This window comes from Chiloscyllium punctatum, chromosome 8 (assembly GCF_047496795.1).
Source record: "Chiloscyllium punctatum isolate Juve2018m chromosome 8, sChiPun1.3, whole genome shotgun sequence".
Classification (NCBI taxonomy): Eukaryota; Metazoa; Chordata; class Chondrichthyes; order Orectolobiformes; family Hemiscylliidae; genus Chiloscyllium; species Chiloscyllium punctatum.
In genome coordinates, this window is record NC_092746.1 from 86,739,981 (window position 1) to 86,760,730 (window position 20,750).

The window sequence follows — 20,750 nt, forward strand, 5'->3', positions numbered from 1 at the left end:
CTCAACAATTTATCTGCTCACTGACTCAATTTGGCTTGTACCAGATCTACTCAGAGCCTATTTCTCATCACAACTTTGGTCCAAACATGGATAAAAGAGCTGAACTCAAGACGGGAAGTGTTTTGAATATCCTTTGTGAGAATAGGTTGCATTTGATTACGTGCAGCATTAGGGAATCCGAGCAAAACTAGAGTCAATGTGAATCGAAGGAATCTGATGGCGAGAGTCATGCCTGAGTGGGTGAAAACTCATCAGATGGAATATACTGTGGGTTAATGTGAGTCCATCCACTTTGAACACAATTTAAATGGAGAAAGATTGCAGGGATGTAAAAGGGGTGGAAGGGTTGCATTACTGATTAACAAGAATGTCACAGCTGTACTAAGAGAGGACAACTTGGAGGGTTCATCCAGGGGGTTGGAGTTTAAAATAATCAGCAGATAGAAACCCTATTGAAACTTGTAAGATTCTTAGGGTCCTTGACAGGGTAGGGGCTGGCAGGTTGTTTTCCCTTGTGCGAGAGTATAGAACCTGAGAGCTAAATTTCAGAGTAAATATTCAACCGTTTCAGATAGAAAGAAGGAGGAATTTCTTCTCTCAGAGGGGTAGCAAATTTGTGGCATTCTTTTACCATAGAGCATTATCGAGACTCGGTTGTTAAGTGTATTCAAGGCTGAGAGAGACAGATTTTTAATCAGTAAAGGAATCAATTTCCCTTGGGGAAAAGGAAATTATGATGCTATCAGACAGGAGTTGGGAAGTATAGACTGGGAGCAATTGTTCCACAGAAAGGGCACAGCAGACATGTGGAGACAATTTAAGAAGCAGTTGTTGCGAGTGATGCACAAATTTGTTCCTCTGAGGCAGGTAAGAAGAGGTAAGATTAAGGAACCTTGGATGACGAGAACAGAGGAACTTCTTGTCAAAAGGAAGAAGGCAGCTTATGTAAGGTGGAGGAAGTGATGATCTAGCACATCTTTAGAAGATTACAGGCTTGCTAGAAAGGAGCTCAGAAATGGACTGAGGAGAGCCATGAGGGGGCACGATAAAGGCTTGGCAAGAAGGATTAGGGAGAACCCAAAGGTGTTTTACTCATACGTGAGGAATATAAGAATGATCAGGGAGAAGGTAGGGCTGATCAGGGATAGTGGAGGGAACTTGTGTGTGGAGTCTGAGCAGATAGGGGAAGCCCTAAATGAGTTTTTTGCTTCAGTTTTCACCAAGGAAAGGGTACTTGTTATAAATGCGAGCTTTGAGGAGCTGGGATACAGTCTTGACCAGATCAAGATTGATGAAGTTGATGTGCTGGAAATTTTGGAAAACATGAAGATTGATAAGTCCCCAGGGCCAGACCAGATTTATCCTAGGCTGGTCCAGGAAGCATGAAAGGAGGTTGTTAAACTGGTGGCGAGGATATTTGCGTCCTCACTCTCAATGGGAGTCATACCGGAGGATTGGAAGCAGGTGAATATTGTTCCTGTTTTCAAGAAGGGTAATAGGGAAATTGCTGGCAATTACAGACCAGTCAGTCTTATGCCTGTGGTCAGCAAAGTTTTGGAAAGAATTCTGAGGGATAGGATTTATGACTAATTGGCAAAGCATAGTGTGATTAATGGCAGTCAGCATGGTTTTGTGAGGGGCAGGTCATGCCTCACAAATTTTATTGAGTTCTTTGAGGAGGTGAGAAGACAGGTCGATGATGGTCGAGCAGTGGATGTGGTGTATATGGATTTCAGCAAGGCATTTGATAGGGTTCTCCATGGTAGGCTCATTCTTAAAGTCAGGAAGTATGGGATACAGGGAGATTTGGCTATCTGGATTCAGAATTGGCTGACTGACAGAAGGCAGAGAGTGGTTGTAGATGGAAGAGTGGAGAAGTGTTGAGTGGGGTCCCGCAGGGTTCTGTTCTTGGGCCTCTGTTCTTTGTAGTTTTTATAAATGAATTGGATGAGGAGGTTGAGGGGTGGGTTAGTAAATTTGCAGATGACACAAAGGTTGGAGGTGTTGTCGATAGTATAGAGGGCTACTGCAGGCTGCAGTGTGACATAGACAGGATGCAGAGCTGGGCTGAGAAATGGCAGATGGACTTCAACCTGGATAAATGCAAAGTGATACATTTTTGAAGGTCAGTAGACAATAGACAATAGGTGTAGGAGTAGGCCATTCTGCCCTTTGAGCCAGCACCACCATTCGTTATGATCATGGCTGATCATCCTCAGTCAGTATCGTGTTCCTGCCTTATCCCCATAACCCTTGATTCCACTATCCTTAAGAGCTCTATCTATCTCTTTCTTGAAAGTATCCAGAGACTTGGCCTCCACTGCCTTCTGGGGCAGAGCATTCCATACACCCACCACTCTCTGGGTGAAGAAGTTTCTCCTCAACTCTGTTCTAAGTGGCCTACCCCTTATTTTTAAACTGTGTCCTCTGGTTTGGGACTCACCCATCAGCGAAAACATGCTTCCTGCCTCCAGAGTGTCCAATCCTTTAATAATCTTATACGTCTCAATCAGATCCCCTCTCAGCCTTCTAAACTCAAGCGTATACAAGCCCAGTCGCTCCAATCTTTCAGCGTAAGATAGTCCAGCCATTCCAGGAATTGACCTCATGAACCTACGCTGCACTCCCTCAATAGCCAGAATGTCTTTCCTCAAATTTGGAGACCAGAACTGCACACAATATTCCAGGTGCGGTCTCACCAGGCCCTGTACAGCTGCAGAAGGACCACTTTGCTTCTATACTCAATCCCTCTTGTTATGAAGGCCAGCATTCTATTAGCTTTCTTCACTACCTGCTGTACCTGTATGCTTGCTTTCATTGACTGATGTACAAGAACACCTCAATCTCGTTGTACTGCCCCTTTACCTAACTTCACTCCATTTAGGTAGTAATCTGCCTTCCTGTTCTTGCCACCAAAGTGGATAACCACACATTTATCCACATTAAACTGCCATGCATCAATCCACTCACCTAGCCTGTCCAGGTCACCCTGTATTCTCCCAACATCCTCCTCACATTTCACCCTGCCACCCAGCTTTGTGTCATCAGCAAATTTGCTAATATTACTTTTAATACCTTCATCTATATCATTAATGTACATTGTAAAAAGCTGCGGTCCCAGCACTGATCCCTACGGTACACCACTGGTCACCGCCTGCCATTCCGAAAGGGGCCCATTTATCACTACTCTTTGTTTCCTGCCAGCCAACCAATTTTCAATCCATATTAGTATTTTGCCCCTAATACCATTTGCCCTAATTTTGCTCACTAACTTCTAATGTGGGACTTTATCAAAGGCTTTCTGAAAGTCCAGGTATACTACATCCACTGGATCTCCCTTGCCCATCTTTAGAGTTACATCCTCAAAAAATTCCAGAAGATTAATCAAGCATGATTTCCCCTTCATAAATCCATGCTGACTCTGACCTATCCTGTTACTGCTATCCAGATGTGTCATAATTTCGTCCTTTATAATTGACTCCAGCATTTTTCCCACCACTGAGGTCAAACTTGAATACTGAATATAGGATTAAAGACAGGATTTTTGGCAGTGTGGAGGAACGGAAATCTGGGTATGCAAGTATATAGATCCGTCAAAGTTGCCAGCCAAGTGGATAGGGTTGCTAAGAAAGCTTATGGTGTTTTGGCTTTCATTAACAGGAGGATAGAGTTTAAGAGCCGTGAGGTTTTGCTACAAGTCCCTGGTGAGGTCACACTTGGAATCTTGTGTCCAGTTCTGGCCACCCTACTATAGGAAAAATACAGAGGCTTTGGAGAGACTGTAATGAAGGTTTACCAGGACGCTGCCTGGACAGGAGGGCTTGCCTAATGAAGAAAGGTTGAATAAGCGCTGACTTTTCTCTATGGAGAGAAGGAGGAAGAGAGGAGACCTGATTGAGGTATACAAAATAATGAGAGGAATAGATAGAGTCAATAGCCAGAGACTTTTTCCCAGGGCAGGATTGACTGGTACGAGAAGTCATAGTTTGAAGATATTAGGAGGAAGCTATAAAGGAGATGTCAGATGTAGATTTTTACACAGAGAGTCGTGAATGCATGGAATGCGTTACCAGTGGTGGTGATGGAAGCAGAGTCACTGGGGACATTTAAGCGACAGCTGGACATGCACATGCATAGCAGTGAATTGAGGAGTGCATAGGTTGTTACTATATTTTACATTAGGATTAAATCTCAGCATAGCATCGTGGGCCAAAGGGCCTGTTCTGAGCCAAAGTTTTCTATGTTCTTTGTTCTAAGGTAAGGCAGGAAAGTGAAGTTGATGATTACCAGATCAGCCATGATCTCATTGAATTACAGAATAGTCTCAAGGATCTGAAATAAAAGTAGAAAGTGCCTGAGAAACTCAGCAGGTCTGGCAGTATCTGTGGAGAAAGAAACAGGCTTCTTAGATAGCACCTTCCAAACCCATAACTGCTTTCATCTAAAAGGACATGGGCAGCAGTCACTTAGGAATACCACCACCTGCAAGTTCCTCTCCAAGCAACATCCATACCACACAAGTGTAATGAAATAATCATTTCCAACAACAGAAATCTGACCATCAGCTTCTGATATTACTTTTGCTGAATCCCTCACTATCAACATCCTCTTAGGTATAATTAATCAGAAACTGAACTTAATCAGTCATATCAATATTCTAACTGCAAGAGCAGGTCAGATGCTGTGACTTCTGTGGTGGGAAACTCACCTCTTCAAAGCCTGTCCACTATTTACAAGACACAAGTCAAGAGTGTGATGGAATACTCTCCAAGTATCTCAACACTACAAGTCAAGAGTCAAGAGTAGCTTTATTTGTCATTTCTAACATATACAACTGATACAGTAAAAATGAGGCAGCATTCCTCCAGGATCAATTTGCTCCACGGACAGCACAAACTACACGATCATACGCAGAGTGCATAAAGTGTATTAGAAGTGCAAAAAAAGCAAGACAGCACAGTAATTCCTGTCACATCAAGACAATAGACACAGTAGTGTACAAATTACAGTGTAATAAAAGAATATTGTTCTAGCAGCAATTCAAAGTCGTGCAAAGATTTTCAGATGGAATAGAGTCTGATCATACGGTGTTACAGAGCCTGATGGCCTGGGGGAAGAAACTGTTGCACAGTCTGGCCATAAGAGACCAAATGCTCCAGTATCTTCTACCAGATAGCAGGAAGAAGAAGAGTTTAAGTGAGGGGTGCATGGGGTCTTCCACGATGCTGTTAGCCTTTCAGATGCAGTGTGTGGTGTAAACGTCTGTAGGGAAGGGAAGAGAGATCCCCGATGATCTTCTGAGCTGTCCTCACTATCCGTTTTAGGGTCTTACGATCCAAGATGGTGCAATTCCCGAACCTCAGAAGCTTAATACCACCCAGAACAAAGTATTCCACTTATTTGGAACTCCATCTAACACCCTAACATTAACACCCTTTATGACCTCGGCGAAAGTGGTACTGCAGATGCTGGAGATTGGAGTCAAGATAAGAGTGGTGCTGAAAAAGCACAGCAGCTCAGGCGGCATCTGAGGAGCAGGAAAATCGATGTTTCAGGCAAAAGCCCTTCATCAGGAATTCAGCACCACTCTAACCTTGACCCTTTATGACCTCATAGTTGTAACCGTGTGTAATATCTACAAGTTTGTTGCAGTCACTCAAGCTTTAACAGCATATTCCAAACCTGCAACTTCTACCAACAGGAAGGACAGGAGCAGCAGATGCATATAAATTCCACCATCTACAAGATCCCCTCCAATACATTCACATTCCTGGCTTAAAACTATATCGCTGTTTCTTCACCATTGCTGGGTAAAAATCCTCAAACTCTCTTCCTGATAGCCCTGAGGGTTCCCTACACCCATAGTTCTCAAGAGCAGTTAGGAATGGATAAGGGACAAATGCTGGCAAATGGGACTAGATTAGGTTGGGATATTAGGCCGGCATGGACAAGTTGGACCAAAGGGTCTGTTTCTGTGCTGTATATCTCTAAGTCTCTAAGACTCAAAACATCCTGTGGAAAAATTATAGCTTTTCACCTTACTGCTACTGAGGCACTCTCATCCTGAACTGATTACAATTCCAGAAATGTTATAGCACTCTAATTAGTAGCTTCCAGAACAGTCTTTTAGATCCTGATAAGACCAGCTTTTATCCTGATGTCAGCTAATCCTTTCAGATACTGCTTTATACACAAAGTAAATAAAAGCCGTCGAGTTTTAAAATCTCAGCTATTTGAAGCCAATTTCACGCTGTGAAATTCAGGAAACTTTGAACTGGTTTCTGCAGCTACTTAAATAACTTCCACCATTGATGGAAAACTTCTAACTGAGTCAGACTCATGAAGTCCTCTGTTATCTCTGTCATATCAAATATAGCAAAAGTCACCATGGAAGAATAGCTGGCCCTGATAAAACACATCAGAGAGGTTTCAACCACAGAACTGTCAATCAAAATGAGACACTCAAAGAGTCTTCAGATTCTGTTTGCAATGGTTCAATCATTTCTCGGACCCATCAGGCTGTATGTGTGATTATGTGTGTTGAGACAACTATCAAGATGATGGGCTTTTGAAAGCTTGGGAACCCAATACGCACAATGCATTGTAAAACTGAACCCAGTAATTCACATAAACTCCTCGATCATCTGGTTTAACCCTGAAAATTCTCTTGCAATGTACCTTTTACCAACCTTATGCCTCCAAAATCCATGTAATTCATGGCAGTGTGGCAGCAAGAAAACCAGTGGCAACCTCTTTGCATCGCAATAAGCTGCACTATTGTTTTCTTAAAAGGTCTCTCGCCTAATGTTTTGCTTTTGTTTTCATAGAAATTGTATTGCTTGTATTTCATGACATCTTAGAGAGGTATTAAACCATAAAGAGACAATCTTCTGATCTGTAACATGATGTATACTGGCTCACAGGGTGTGCAGAACAGAGCAGCAAGTGCAGACCCTGAATGCTAGGCATCTGCTTTCTTTAGTGCACAGCACACATTTCTAATGAAACATTTCTATTGGATCAGGATTACATGGCCATTTTTCTGAGCAATAGATATTGAGTTACGAGATTTTGACAAAGAGCCTTCCAGAAATGTGTATTCACTTGTATTTTTACAAAATATAGATGACTTTGTCTGTGCATTAATGAGATTTACTTCAATAGTGCAGGACGTGGTGGAACCATCTAAATAATAGGCTGCCTTAGATCTGATAATAACAATAACTGGAAACCAAATTCTGGATTAGTGGTGCTGGAAGAGCACAGCAGTTCAGGCAGCATCCAACGAGCAGCGAAATCGACGTTTCGGGCAAAAGCCCTTCATTCCTGATGAAGGGCTTTTGCCCGAAACGTTGATTTCGCTGCTCGTTGGATGCTGCCTGAACTGCTGTGCTCTTCCAGCACCACTAATCCAGAATTAGATCTGGTAATGTGTAATGAGATCACATCAATTAACGATCTTACTACAAAGGATCCTGTAGGAAACAGTGACCATAACATGGAGCTTGGAAGAACATGGCCTGTCTGCCACCTAGCTGTTCACCTATAAATAATCTCACATTTGCAGTGGTGAAGGAAGCCTGGGTAGCTCACCTGCTCACCCACCCTTGGACTTATTAATGGTTACTTGGAGACATTAATCTCAAATGTTTCACATTAGTCACAAAGGGGTGCCAACGTATACTGAAATGAGGAGAAATTTCTTATCTCAGAGGTTTGTCAGTCTTTGGAACTCCTTGCCACAACAAATTGTGGGTTTATCTTGGACACCTCCCTCCCCTTTCTTGACCTCACCATTTCCATTTCTTGTGACAGTCATCAGACGGATGTTTACTATAAACCTACAGACTCCCATATCTACCTGAACTACACCTCCTTCTATCCAGTATCCTGCAAGAACTCCATCCCATTATCCCAATTCCTCCACCTCTGCCGCATCTGCTCGGACAAGGAGACATTCCACCTGCGAGCATCCCAAATATGCACCTATTTTGTACAACGTGGTTCTCCCCCCTTTGTTATTCAGACAGCCCTCCATTCCCCGTTCCACTGCTCTCAACCGTCCCTCATGCAATAAAGCCAGAGTCCCCCTTGTCCTCACCTTCTTCCTGGGCAGCCTACAGACCAGAGGGCTCAACATTGAGTTCTTCAATTTCAAATAATCTCCCTCCCCATCCCTGACTCCCTTCCCAGTCCCTCCCCATCCCATTCATTCTCCCTGCCACCAAGCGTATTCATTCCTCCCATTGACCAACCAGGTCACACCCTCTACCTGTCTTCACCTATCCCCACTTCACCACCCTGCCCCCTGCCATCCCCTTTATGTGCAGCTCCCCCCATAGCCACCTCTAGTCCTGAAGAAGGGTTAGACCCGAAACGTCGACTTCTCCATCTCCTGAAGTTGCCTGGCTTGCTGTGTTCTTTCAGCCTCATGCCTGTCTACAAAGAGCTGTGGGAGCAGCTTATTCTTGTTCCTATTTCTTATGGTCTCATTAATGGTCACCCTGCCCCTGTTACTACTTTATCTGTGATAGTGGGAGGCCACACCATGTAGGAAACCTGGTATCATTAGCATTTGCTTTAGCTGTTATACTGGTGTTGGAGGAGAGTTAATTGTGTCAATCGAAGGCACACCATACCCACCCAAGGTCATCATCCCCTTTAACTCTCCCTCTTCACCCTCTCAAATCCATATTTCCCCAGACTCTTCACGCTCCTCAATGGGTCCTGTCAGCCAGTGCTCCACCAGTACCTTCAGTTCAGCCTCCATTAGCTCCTTCTCATGGGGGCCTAGCAGTGGACCCAGACACTGCTCGAATCTGAAGCTGCCGGGACTATGCCGCAATATCCGATTGGTTGAGAGCTCTTCAAAACTGGACTTTCTCCGCATATGGAGATGGAAGTCTTGCTTTAAGCCACTGAATATTCAATGGCTGCAGGGCATAAAGTAGGAGTTATTTACATATTTACTCCAAGACTAGCTACAGAGTATATGTAAAAAAAACTATATCACTGCACTATTGGTTCCCTTAGAACTGAACCCTGTGCCTCGAAGGTTGCAGATGCTTGATCTCTCTTACCACACCTTGCAAATGAAGTTTGTTAAAGTTCACACATATAAGTGTGAAATATATTCACAACTTCAGACAAATTACATCGCTACTGACTCTTCATTGGAACTGTCCTCCCTCGAAAGTTAAAATAAATTGCTTATTTTCATGTTGGAAAACTCACTAGTGGAATGTCCCAGGAATCAGGACTGGTACCACAAGCATTTACAAGTCGTATTAATTGAGGGATGAAGTATGTTGTAGCCAGATATTTTGACAGTAGAATGTTAAGTGTGAAAGCATGTTGTAAGGAGAATACAATGAATCTATAAAGGCATGTAGACAGATGAAATGGGTGGGGCATAGAACAACAGTTGAAACTAGCTGTTTCATATTGCTGCAATGCAGCAGTAACACAAAGAACAAAGAACAGTACAGCACAGGGATAGGCCCTTCAGCCCGTGAAACCTGCACCAACACATGTTGCCTTTCTGAAGTGGTGTATTCCACCAGCAGGATACTGCCATCAAGCTAAAACGATGTTCTCTTTGACAAACAATTAACTGATGTGGTGAATGGATTCTAGTGCTGATGTGATGCTCGTCATGTAGGCTGTATGCTCCAAAGATTAATGGGTCAGGCAAGGAACTGACTGCATTGAAACATTATCACCTATCAGTCTGATGACATGAAGAGAACAGTGAGTTCAAAAGATTAATCATAGTGGTATTTTGGGCTTCCACTTGGAACTTTTCTTCTGACTTTGTAACTATTTAAAATGTAATGCTACTTCCTGTTTCCTCAGATTTCAGATATTTTCAAGAGTTGTGTAATTGTTCCTTCTTTTCCACCTTTAACTTTCCTGGACAAGTAAACAGACTGGAGCATTGATTCTGGGCCTGTGTGGAAGCCAGGGCTTAAGAGAGGGAGATGCAGAGGGTGCTTATCACTGTGGGCCCTCTGTTTGGGAGGCTTGGGCAGCACTACCCGTCTCCCAAGAGGCCCCAATTTTACAAGTGCATGATGGACACTGTACTGTGGAAAAAAGTTCAATTACGCAAGATCAGATTCCCTTGAAGTGAACACCCGTGTCCACATGATCTTATATTTTGACAGCCAGTTGCATCCTGGGTGATGTTTCCACATCCTTCTAAGGCTGCATGCTAGGGCTACTGCACGGGGGCTGGTCCACTAAAGGTTTTATGGGATGTTTTAAGAGTACACTTTACCTCACGGTCAATTGAAAAAGCTTTACCTGGACTTGGCAGACAATGCAGGTGAACTTGTGACATTTTATGCATTTTATTCCATGTGCAGGGAGATGCTCTATTGTCCCAGACCCAAGTGTTGAACTCAGGTTCCATTCTCATTCTGCATGTTTGGACTTGCTGAGACAACTTGATGAACACAGAAGCAACCAAATGCCACAAAAGCAGAAGCAACCTTCTTTTTTTATTTGCTCATCCACAGAATCAGATATCACTGGCTAAAAGAGCATTTATTGTCCATCCCTAATTGCCCAATTGGCAGTTAAGAGTCAGCCACATTTTTGAGAGTCTGGAGTCACATGTAGGCCAGACCAAATAAGTTTCCTTCCTAAAGGATATTAATGAACTAGTTTTTCCTTCAATGGCTTTAGTCTCTTAATTCCAGACATTTGCTGTATTCAAATTCCACCATCTGCCATGATGGAATTCAAACCGGGCTCCCCAGAACATTACCTGGATTTCTGGATTAATACTGGAATGATAATACGACTAGGCCATCACCTTCCTGCCTGCCCAGCCTGTGGAAACCCATTGTCAGATTCTCAGATCGCAGTGAGAACATTTCTAACATTGCTCATGCAGTTTGATCATATAGCACTGTCAGTCTTACCATTTAGGAGAAATTGTGCCTGAAGGCATGAAATGCAATTTTAGATTGGCACACAGAGAACAAAACTGATGACCAATCTTTCTCCTGTACATCCCTGAATATGCTCTCTCGAGCTGGAATGAAACAATATCTCTTTTTGGTAGCAAAAGATATTCAGGAGGACTAGGAGGCAAAAAACCCAAAGGAGGGCAAAGGCTTTCCTCGCATGTATTTTCTGATTTATTCTTTGGGTCATGCTTGGAGAAGAGTTGAGTGTCTTCAGTTGAATTTTCTATGGTTGGAAGAAAGGTAAAGCTGCCCAGAGTACATGCTCATTGATTCATTCTTGTTGCAGAGACATTGAAAGCAAGGCTATAATTTATTAATCATCCACAGTCTGGAAAGTAATTTCAAAGGGTTTGCTGCACCGAAACTTATTGAAATTGGGCCATGTAGTGGTCTGCCTTCTACTGAAACAAGGTATAATTCTGTGTTTCCACAGGCCACACAAAAAGGCAGTTAAAACAGCCATATTAGTGTGGGATTGGAATTACGTATAGATCTAGGTTGTCAAGTTTCCTTCTCTGAAGGACTGCAGTGGGCCAGTTGTATTTTAAAGGCAATTTGGCATCTTTATGGTCTTTGGCTCCAGATTTGTTACACAGGAGTTGAAGTATTCCAGCTGCAGGGTAAAATTTAGAATCCTGTCTTGTGGATTACAAAATCTACTTGTATGAACAGCAATAGCACAGAATTGCAGGTAAATTTGTTGGTGGTAATTTAATCTAACGTTTGTTATTTTTAATTTAGAATCAAAAGCGGTAATCATATGTCAATAAAATGTGTCCCTGTTACTTCAAGGTATTCTTATTTGTACATGGATTATGTTTGTGCTGCTTGTGATGATGGTAGATGATGGAATTTGAATTCAACACAAAATATGGAATTAAGAATCTGTCCATGACCATAAATCCATTATCGATTGTTGGAAAAATCCATCTGGTTCACTAATGTCCTTTAGGGAAGAAAACTGTCATCCGTACCTAGTCTGGCCTACCTGTGACTCCATACCCACAGCAATGTGGTTGATACTGAACTGCCCTCTGGGCAATTAGGGATAGGCAATAAATGTTGGCCTAACAGCAATGCCTGTTTCCCATGAATAAATTTTCAATAAGGCTTTTGCAAGTTAATGCATGGGGTCAGGTTCAAAGAAGTGGAGCTTGTTGCATAACTGGAATGAACAACTTGCATAGTTATCTAATGAAGCCATGGTTGTCTATTGTACTAAAATCTGAGGTTTCAATTGGCTCTTTAGATGGAATCGAGTATTAAAGCTGATGTTTTGCTAAACCTACGTAAAATCATTCTATCCCACTATGCTTCCCAATTCTGGTCACCAGAAATATGTGAAGTAAGGGAAACAGTGTTGTGGATCTGGAAAAGAGCTTAGAAATAATCGAAGTACACTTTCCCTGGCCCTGATGAAACCTGCTCTATATTTAGCAGTAGATGATTCTCTGATTTCTCTTTCCCATTTATGAGATAGCAGTCAGTTTCCACTGTGGGTCACAGTGCAGCAAAATGATTAACAACAGGAATTCACTGAGTGAGAAATGTTTTTGGTGCAAAATTACCAACAATTCTGTATATTCACAAAAAGATCATGCAGCTATGATCACCTTTCTGTTTATACTTTATGTTTCTTCTGTGCTGTAACTTTCTATTGTTTTATATTTCTATGGTTTCACAAATCCTGGGTGAATTTATGAGACTCTATCTTCAGAGGGAGAGTTTGCTGCAACATGGGCAGAACCTTATGAAGGAGACAGGCGTCTTGATCCGCCGTTTGGAGAGCCAGCAAAGCATCCAGAATTTGGGAGTGCTCACTGCATCTTTTCCACTTAAACATTTGACCAATTAGTGGTTGACTTACCTCCAGGAAAAGGACCTCTCCTTTTGAGTTGGAGCTTATTCTCTGCAATAAGGAGCAGCACTCTGTAATCTAGTGCTTCCACATAAATGTGTTGGACTATAACCTGATGTTGTATGATTATTTTACTCCTTTTGAGAGCAGCGCCATTCGGATGTTAGTGGCTGCTGGTGGTAACAGATCCATCCAAGCAAGCTTCCTAAATCAGGGTGAAAGCAGGAAGGTGGCTGATACCTGCCCATCACCCTGCTCCTTAATTAAATGATCCCCACCCCTCTCTTGCATCAGCATCACCAAACCTGGCATGGGATTCCGCCTGCTCTTGGAGCTGAACTGAAATGAATATATTAAATTAATTCCAAGCATTCAGACAAATACTGAGTGCTTCAAGAATTGTGACAATTTCATTTGTGTGAGAAAAGGATGACATTTTCTGCTCATTACAGACCAAAACAACAGAAAATGAATCAGAATGACACTAAAGGGAAAGGGTGCTATAGAATTGGAAGAATAGTCCATTGATTTGCAAGTAAATAATTTGACACAGTGGATTTTCTTTCACTCTTTTCACCATATTCAATGCATGTGAGTTCATTGCTAATTGGCTTTGTTACTAGTGATCTAATGTTAATCAAAATGAGCACTGATTTTATCCATTCTTAAATTGCAGGGTTTTGAAGGTTTTCCTCTCACGGACTGCACAACGAGTCCCTTACATGACCAGCTGGAGAGTGATGAGGATGTTAGGAATCATTCTGCTGATCGTCTGCTGGTTCTTAATCTCATGGACATCTGCTGTGTGTGAGAATTTGGACAGGAATGTTTCATTAATTGTTCAGGGACAAACTGCAGATGGCCTAAAGTTCACTATGTGTCTGCTGGACCGCTGGGACTACATGATGGCCATTGGTAGGTCTGAATTTGAATACAAAGCACTTATAAAATATGTAATTGTAGTAGAACTACTCAAACTCTTGTTTGCTCACTTTATAATGTGTAATTGTGCATGTATAGGAGAAAGTCAGGACTGCAGATGCTGGAGATCAGAGCTGAAAAATGTGTCGCTGGAAAAGCGCAGCAGGTCAGGCAGTATCCAAGGAGCAGAAGAAGGGCTTATGCCTGAAACGTCGATTCTCCTGCTCCTTGGATGCTGCCTGACCCATTGTGCATGTATATAAAACTTTACATATGCATGCATAAGAATTACAAGCAATGCCAAAAAATGTATTCTTAACAGTGATCTGAAGACTTTAAAAATCATAGACATAATGGAATTACTTTGTTGTTGTACATCTGTCTTCATTGTATTTCAGTTATATTTTTCTTGCCATGCAAATTTCCATTAGTGTAGTAACGATTCCATCAGTGACCTTGTGCCTGCTGTAAATAAGCAAGAAAACTAATTGAATTCATTGCAACTGGACAACAGACAGGAATTTATTTGGTTTCTAGTGGCCTGTGCCTGAGTTTCAATGAATAGGCCAATTAATAGGACACCAAACAGACCCTTCCAGGCTGCAGTGGATTGAGACGACTGGGAAAATAGCAGTCAGCCACCTTGAGAAACATTTCCCTGCCGCTGCAATCATTTCTCAGGAGTAGGTCGGATGTGGATTGGCCACTTGCTACAGCAGGATGAAGGATGGGGTTGGGGGGCAGCTCCCAGTTAGGGCAATGTTTAAGCTCATTTCTCTAATGGCAGAGTGGCCCCTCAACTATATGACGAGGGCAACAAGCACCACAAATGCAGCCTCCCTCCAGTGAATTACAGAGTTTTCAGAGCCCAATGTTCCAGATCTCTTTACTGGGCCTTCCAGAGGAAGGGAAGACCTCCTCCACTGCCCCAACAATGCTTCAGGTGGGATCTCTTCAGTGCTGCAGAAACGTCCTGCTCGTAAAAATGTGTAACCTCATGCTTCTGAGGAGGCCTTGTGATGAGGCATCTCTGTCGTTTACAGTTTCAGAAAGTTTCTCCTTGCTGAGAAACAGTTCCAGCTTCACATTTTGAATAGGGAAATTCCCATGGGCCATGCCACATGGTGATACCTCAACTGGAGGACTCTGGAAACCACAAAAACTATGTGAGCTACTGAACGAACTTTGGATGCTCGGGAAACACAAGCAGAAACAGGCTTCTTTAATGCTAGGATTCTCGAACTGTGCTGATAAATTTTAACTCAAACATCAAGTTCATAAAACGCAGACTTATGACAGGGTAGAAATCAATACAACTCATTTGTGAAGGTTGATTCCAGCAGTTTAAAAAGGTGTTCATTGAAGCATTGCACTATATCACGTAACTCACAGCTGCTTACCTGTTTATTGTTATGGTCCTGCACGACGTTCTTAAGGCCTATTGTAGAAATACTTTAGGGGTATACAATCTTTATCTTATTTATAATAAATATAAAAACTCTAGAAATAAATCATTCCTTTGCTAGGGTATATCAAAAGTATATAAAGGTGACCATATAGAGGTTTATAAAATCATGAAGGGTATAGACAGGGTTAACAGTAGGTGTTTTTTTTTCCCTCAGATGGGGGATTTTGAGATTGGATGCATACTTTTAAGGTGAGAGGAGAAAGATTTTAAAAAGAAATGAGGGGCAATTTTTTTTACAGAGGGTGGTTCATGTGTGGAATGAACTTCCTGAGGAAGTTGGGGATTTGAGCATAGTTACAATGTTTGAAAGACACTTGGATAAGTACACGAAAGGAGGGTTTAGAGGGACATGGGCCAGGAGCAGGCAGGTGAAACTAGTTTAGTTTGGGATTATATTCAGCATGGACTGGTTGAACTATTGTCTGCTTCTGTGCTGTATGACTCTAAGTTATTCATAATAAATTAATTTGCTTTCTGCAGATTTCCATTGCTCTCTTCCACCACAATGTCTTCAATCTGCAACTCAAGACTAATTTGCCACATTCCCATCTCTATGCAGATTCTCCACTGCCCACACTTTCATCCCTAGTGCAGGTTTAACTGCTGTGGCCGTCACCGGTGCGCTCCCCACCTGACTGAACCAGCCAATCAATCCCGAGCTGGCCTTGGGGTAGGGAAATAATCAATAACTGCGATTAGACCTCTGCATTGTGTGTGTGTGGATCCTGAACTGAGGGTTTCTCAGGACTTTCTGATCAAACTGTTCCCTGCTCTACACTCACATCCCTTTCTTACACTCCTCTTTCCTCCTTGAACATGCTCCGTAAAACCTCTGGCCTAGCATTTGGTCGACTAACCCAATATGTGGCTCCATCTTGTACTTTGTTTTATAATGTGCCTGTGAAGCCTCTTAAAAATGTTCCATTAAGTTCATTATGCTGCATAAATATATGCTATAGGTGTTCAAAATAATGAATGACTTCCACCAAGTAATAAACAAATACTGATTACCAAAGGCCAAAAGATTGGTAATGAAGGACAAAGACTTAAAATAATTGGCAGAAATGCAGAGGCAACATGAGGAGCATTAAGTTATTGAGATCTGGAATGCATTGCCTGAAAGGGCAATGGAAGGAAATTCATTCATAACTTTTAAAGAGAATTGGATAAATACTTTAAAGAAGAATTTACAAGGCATTGCCTGAAAGGGCAATGGAAGGAAATTCATTCATAACTTTTAAAGAGAATTGGATAAATACTTTAAAGAAGAATTTACAAGGTTTTGTGAAAAGCAAATGGAAGATTAATTGGATAGTTCCATCAAAGACTCAACACAGTCAAGATGAGCTTGCTATACGGTATCATTTAATGATCTACTGAATAAATACCCATTCATTTTATTGGAAATTTAATAGCACTAATGAATTTTCGTCAGATTTCTAGACTTGGATCAATTTTTTAAAAATCTCAGTACTTCAGAAGTTACAAAATGTAACAGCTAAAGAAAATGCAATGGAGGAAAAGCTATAGTGGCTCAAAAGGCCAGATCCAATTTCGCCAAAGTTTGAAACAAAATCAGATATTGCTGGAAAATCTCAAAAGGTCATGCAGATCTGAAGAAGGGTCAATTTACGTAAAATATTAACTCTGCTTTCTCTCTCCAGATGCTTCTCGGCCTGCTTAGTTTCTCCAGCAATTTCTGATTTCGTTTCTGATTTCCAGCATCTGCAATTCTTTGTTTTGTTTTTGTTTAGCCAAAGGTTGACTCACTTGACCTCCTAAGAGAGACAGTCAACCACAGGTAACCTTTTGGGAAAATAAATCTGCCTGAAATTTCGACCTAACTACAGAAGCTGTTTGCCAATCCGACAAGCCACAATTAGCATCTCTGAACAGCAGAATTGTAACAATGATATATCAATATTTTCACCAGCACATGAACCACGATATTCAGCAAAACATAGAACATAGAACAGTACAGCACAGAACAGGCCCTTCAGCCCACGATGTTGTGCCGACAATTGATCCTCATGTAAGGTAAACCTAGTGTACAAACCCTCAAATTTCTGTGACCAGAATGCATGTCCAGCAGTCTCTTAAATATCCTCGCTTCCACAACTGCTGCTGGCAACGCATTCCATGTTCTCACAACTCTCTGCATAAATAACCCGCCTCTGACATCCCCTCTATAGTTTCCACCAAACAGCTTAAAACTATGACCTCTCATGTTAACAATTTCTGCCCTGGGAAAAAATCTCTGGCTATCAACTCTATCTATGCCTCTCATTATCTTGTACACCTCAATTAGGTCTCCTCTCTTCCTTCTTTTTTCCAATGAAAAACGTCCAAGCTCAGTCAACCTCTCTTCATAAGATAAGCTCTCCATTCCAGGCAGCATCCTGGTAAACCTCCTCTGAACCTTCTCCAAAGCATCCACATCTTTCCTATAATAGGGCGACCAGAACTGGCCACAGTATTCCAAGTGCAGTCTAAGCAAAGTTTTATAGAGCTGCAACAAGATCTCACGACTCTTAAACTCAATCCCCCTGTTAATGAAAGCCAAAACACCATATGCTTTCTTAACAACCCTGTCCACTTGGGTGGCCATTTTAAGGGATCTATGTACCTGCACCCCAAGATCCCTCTGTTCCTCCCCACTGCCAAGAATCCTGTCTTTAATCCTGTACTCAATTTTCAAGTTCGACCTTTCAAAATGCATCACCTCGCATTTATCCAGGTTGAACTCCATCTGCCACCTCTCAGCCCATCTTTGCATCCTGTCAATGTCACGCTGCAGCCTACAACAGCCCTCTATACTGTCAACGACACCTCCAACCTTTGTGTCATCTGCAAACTTGCTAACCCATCCTTCAATCCCCTCATCCAAGTCATGAATAAAAATTACAAGGAGTAGAGTCCCAAGAACAGAGCACTGTGAAACACCATTCACCACTGACCTCCATGCAGAATTCTTTCCTTCCACTACCGCTCGCTGTCTTCTGTCGACCAGCCAATTCTGTATCCAGACAGCTAAATTTCCCTGAATCCCATTCCTCCTGACCGTCTGAATGAGCCTACCATGGGGACCTTATCAAATGCCTTGCTGAAGTCCATATACACCACAACCACCACTTGACCCTCATCAACTTATCTAGTCACATCCTCAAAGAACTCAATAAGATTTGTGAGGCATGACCTGCCCCTCACAAAACTGTGCTGACTGCATTTAATCAAGCCATGCTCTTCCAGATCGTCATAAATCCTATCCCTCAGAATCCTTTCTAACACCTTGCAAATGATAGACATGAGACTGACTGATCTGTAATTGCCGGGGATTTCCCTATTTCCTTTCTTGAAGAGAGGAATTACATTTGCCTCCCTCCAGTCCTCAGGTACGACTTCAGTGGAGAGCGAAGATGCAAAGATCTTCACAAACGGCGAAGCAATCACATTTCTCGTTTCCCAAAGCAGCCGAAGACAAATCTGGTCTGGCCCTGGCGACTTGTCAATCTTGATGTTTGTCAAAATTTTCAGCACATCAGCTTCCTCAATCTCTATCCGTTCCAGCAAGCTTACCTGCTCCTCAATGGTTTCATTCACTACAAGGTCCTTTTCTTTAGTAAAGACAGAAGCAAAAAACTCGTTTAGGGTTTCCCCTACCTTCTCAGACTCTATACACAAGTTCCCTATGCTATCCCTGATCGGCCCTACTCTTTCTTTGATCATTCTCTTATTCGTCACATATGTGTAAAATACCTTTGGATTCTCCCTACTCCTTCCTGCCAAGTCTTTTTTGTGTTCCCTCCTGGCTCTCCTCAGAGCATTTTTGAGCTCCTTCCTCGCCTGCCTGTAATCCTCTAGAGCTGAGCAAGACCCTTGCTTCCTCCACCTTACGTAAGCTGCCTTCTTTCTTTTGACGAGAAGCTCCTGGTGCTACGATGTTGTGGCCATAACAGAGATGTGGGTTTCTCGGGGGAAGGAATGGTTGCTGGATGTTCCAGGGTTTAGAACATTTAAAAAGAACAGGGAGGGGGGAAAAAGAGGAGGGGGTGTAGCACTGCTAATCAGAGAGGGTATCACAGCTACAGAAGTTACCATTGTCGAGGAGGGTCTGCCTACTGAGTCAGTATGGGTGGAAATTAGGAACAGTAATGGAGCAGTCACCTCGTTAGGGGTTTACTGCAGGCCCCCCAATAGCAGCAGGGAGATTGAAGAAAGCATAGGTCGGCAGATTTTGGAAAAGTGTGAATGTAGTAGGGTTGTTGTAATGGGTGACTTTAACTTTCCCCAATATTGATTGGAACCTCCTTCGAGCAGATGGTTTGGAAGGAGCTGTTTTTGTAAGGTGTGTTCAGGAGGGTTTCTTAACTCAGTATTTGACAGGCCGACGAGGGGAGAGGCCATTTTGTATTTGGTGCTCGGCAATGAGCCGGGGCATGTGTCAGATCTTGCTGTGGGAGAGCATTTTGATGATAGTGACCACAACTGCCTCACATTCTACATAGCTATGGAGAAGGAGAGAAGCAGGCACAATGGGAGGATATTTAATTGGGGAAAAGGAAACTATGATGCTATCAGACGTGAGTTGGGAAGCATGGACTGAGAGCAATTGTTCCATGGAAAGGGCACTATAGACATGAGGAGACTATTTAAGGAACAGTTGTTGCGAGTGATGCATAAATGTGTTCCTCTGAGACAGGCAAGAAGGGGTAAGATAAAGGAACCTTGGAATCATCTCATTTCCTCCTTTTGTTACTACTTTTCAATTATGTTCTTCACCAGATATTTATCTTGCACCTTTACCCACACACACACGTACCTGTTGTGTGTGTACTTGCACCACATAGATTGCACTGATTCAGGAAAGCAGTTCACCACCACCATCTCATGAAAGACTAAAATAAGTTGCTACTTATGAAAAAATTAATTGACAGATACCTACAATATACTTGTACTGATTATTTTAATCAGAATGGCCAGAAGGTTTCCTCAGAGATGCTCATGCTCCATTGCTGTAATCTCAATGAAAGAAAAGCATAAATCTGACTTACATTTGCAAATGGGGTGTCCATGATACTCCAACTGTAGTCCATTTGGCCCCTCAAGCTTGCTCCATCATTTAATATGATCATGGCTGATCTGAGTGTAACCACAAATCAATGTTCCATCCTGGTGTTTCCCAAGATTTTACTCATTACTGCCTTAAAAATATTCAGACATTGCTTGCTCTGTTATTTCAACAAGAGCTCTAATGTCAGTTTATCATCTTCTGAATAAATTTATAGTATCTTATTTCAACTTAAAATTGACAGATCATCAATAGAAAACTGTTTTCTAACAATTCGATACTTACAATAATTTGTAAATAATTATATCCAAATTCTCTTTTTTCTCTGCTAAAAAGCAACTCTAGCAAATATACATGTTTACTTGACTCATGTGCCATGTTATTCGCATCAAATCTAACTTGACCTAACCCCTGGATCTGTACCACAGTCGAAAATTTAGCTAAGGCTAAATTGAAAGT

General features: G+C 42.1%; 1 protein-coding gene across 1 annotated transcript in view; it reads left to right on the forward strand.

The window, feature by feature from the left end:
- Positions 1-20,750, forward strand: part of gpr158a (G protein-coupled receptor 158a) — a 670,521-nt gene that overhangs the window by 552,306 nt on the left and 97,465 nt on the right. Inside the window, exon 7 of the mRNA XM_072575980.1 lies at positions 13,511-13,749. Within this exon, the coding sequence (XP_072432081.1) occupies positions 13,511-13,749 (239 nt within the window). The remainder of the gene's footprint in view (positions 1-13,510; positions 13,750-20,750) is intronic.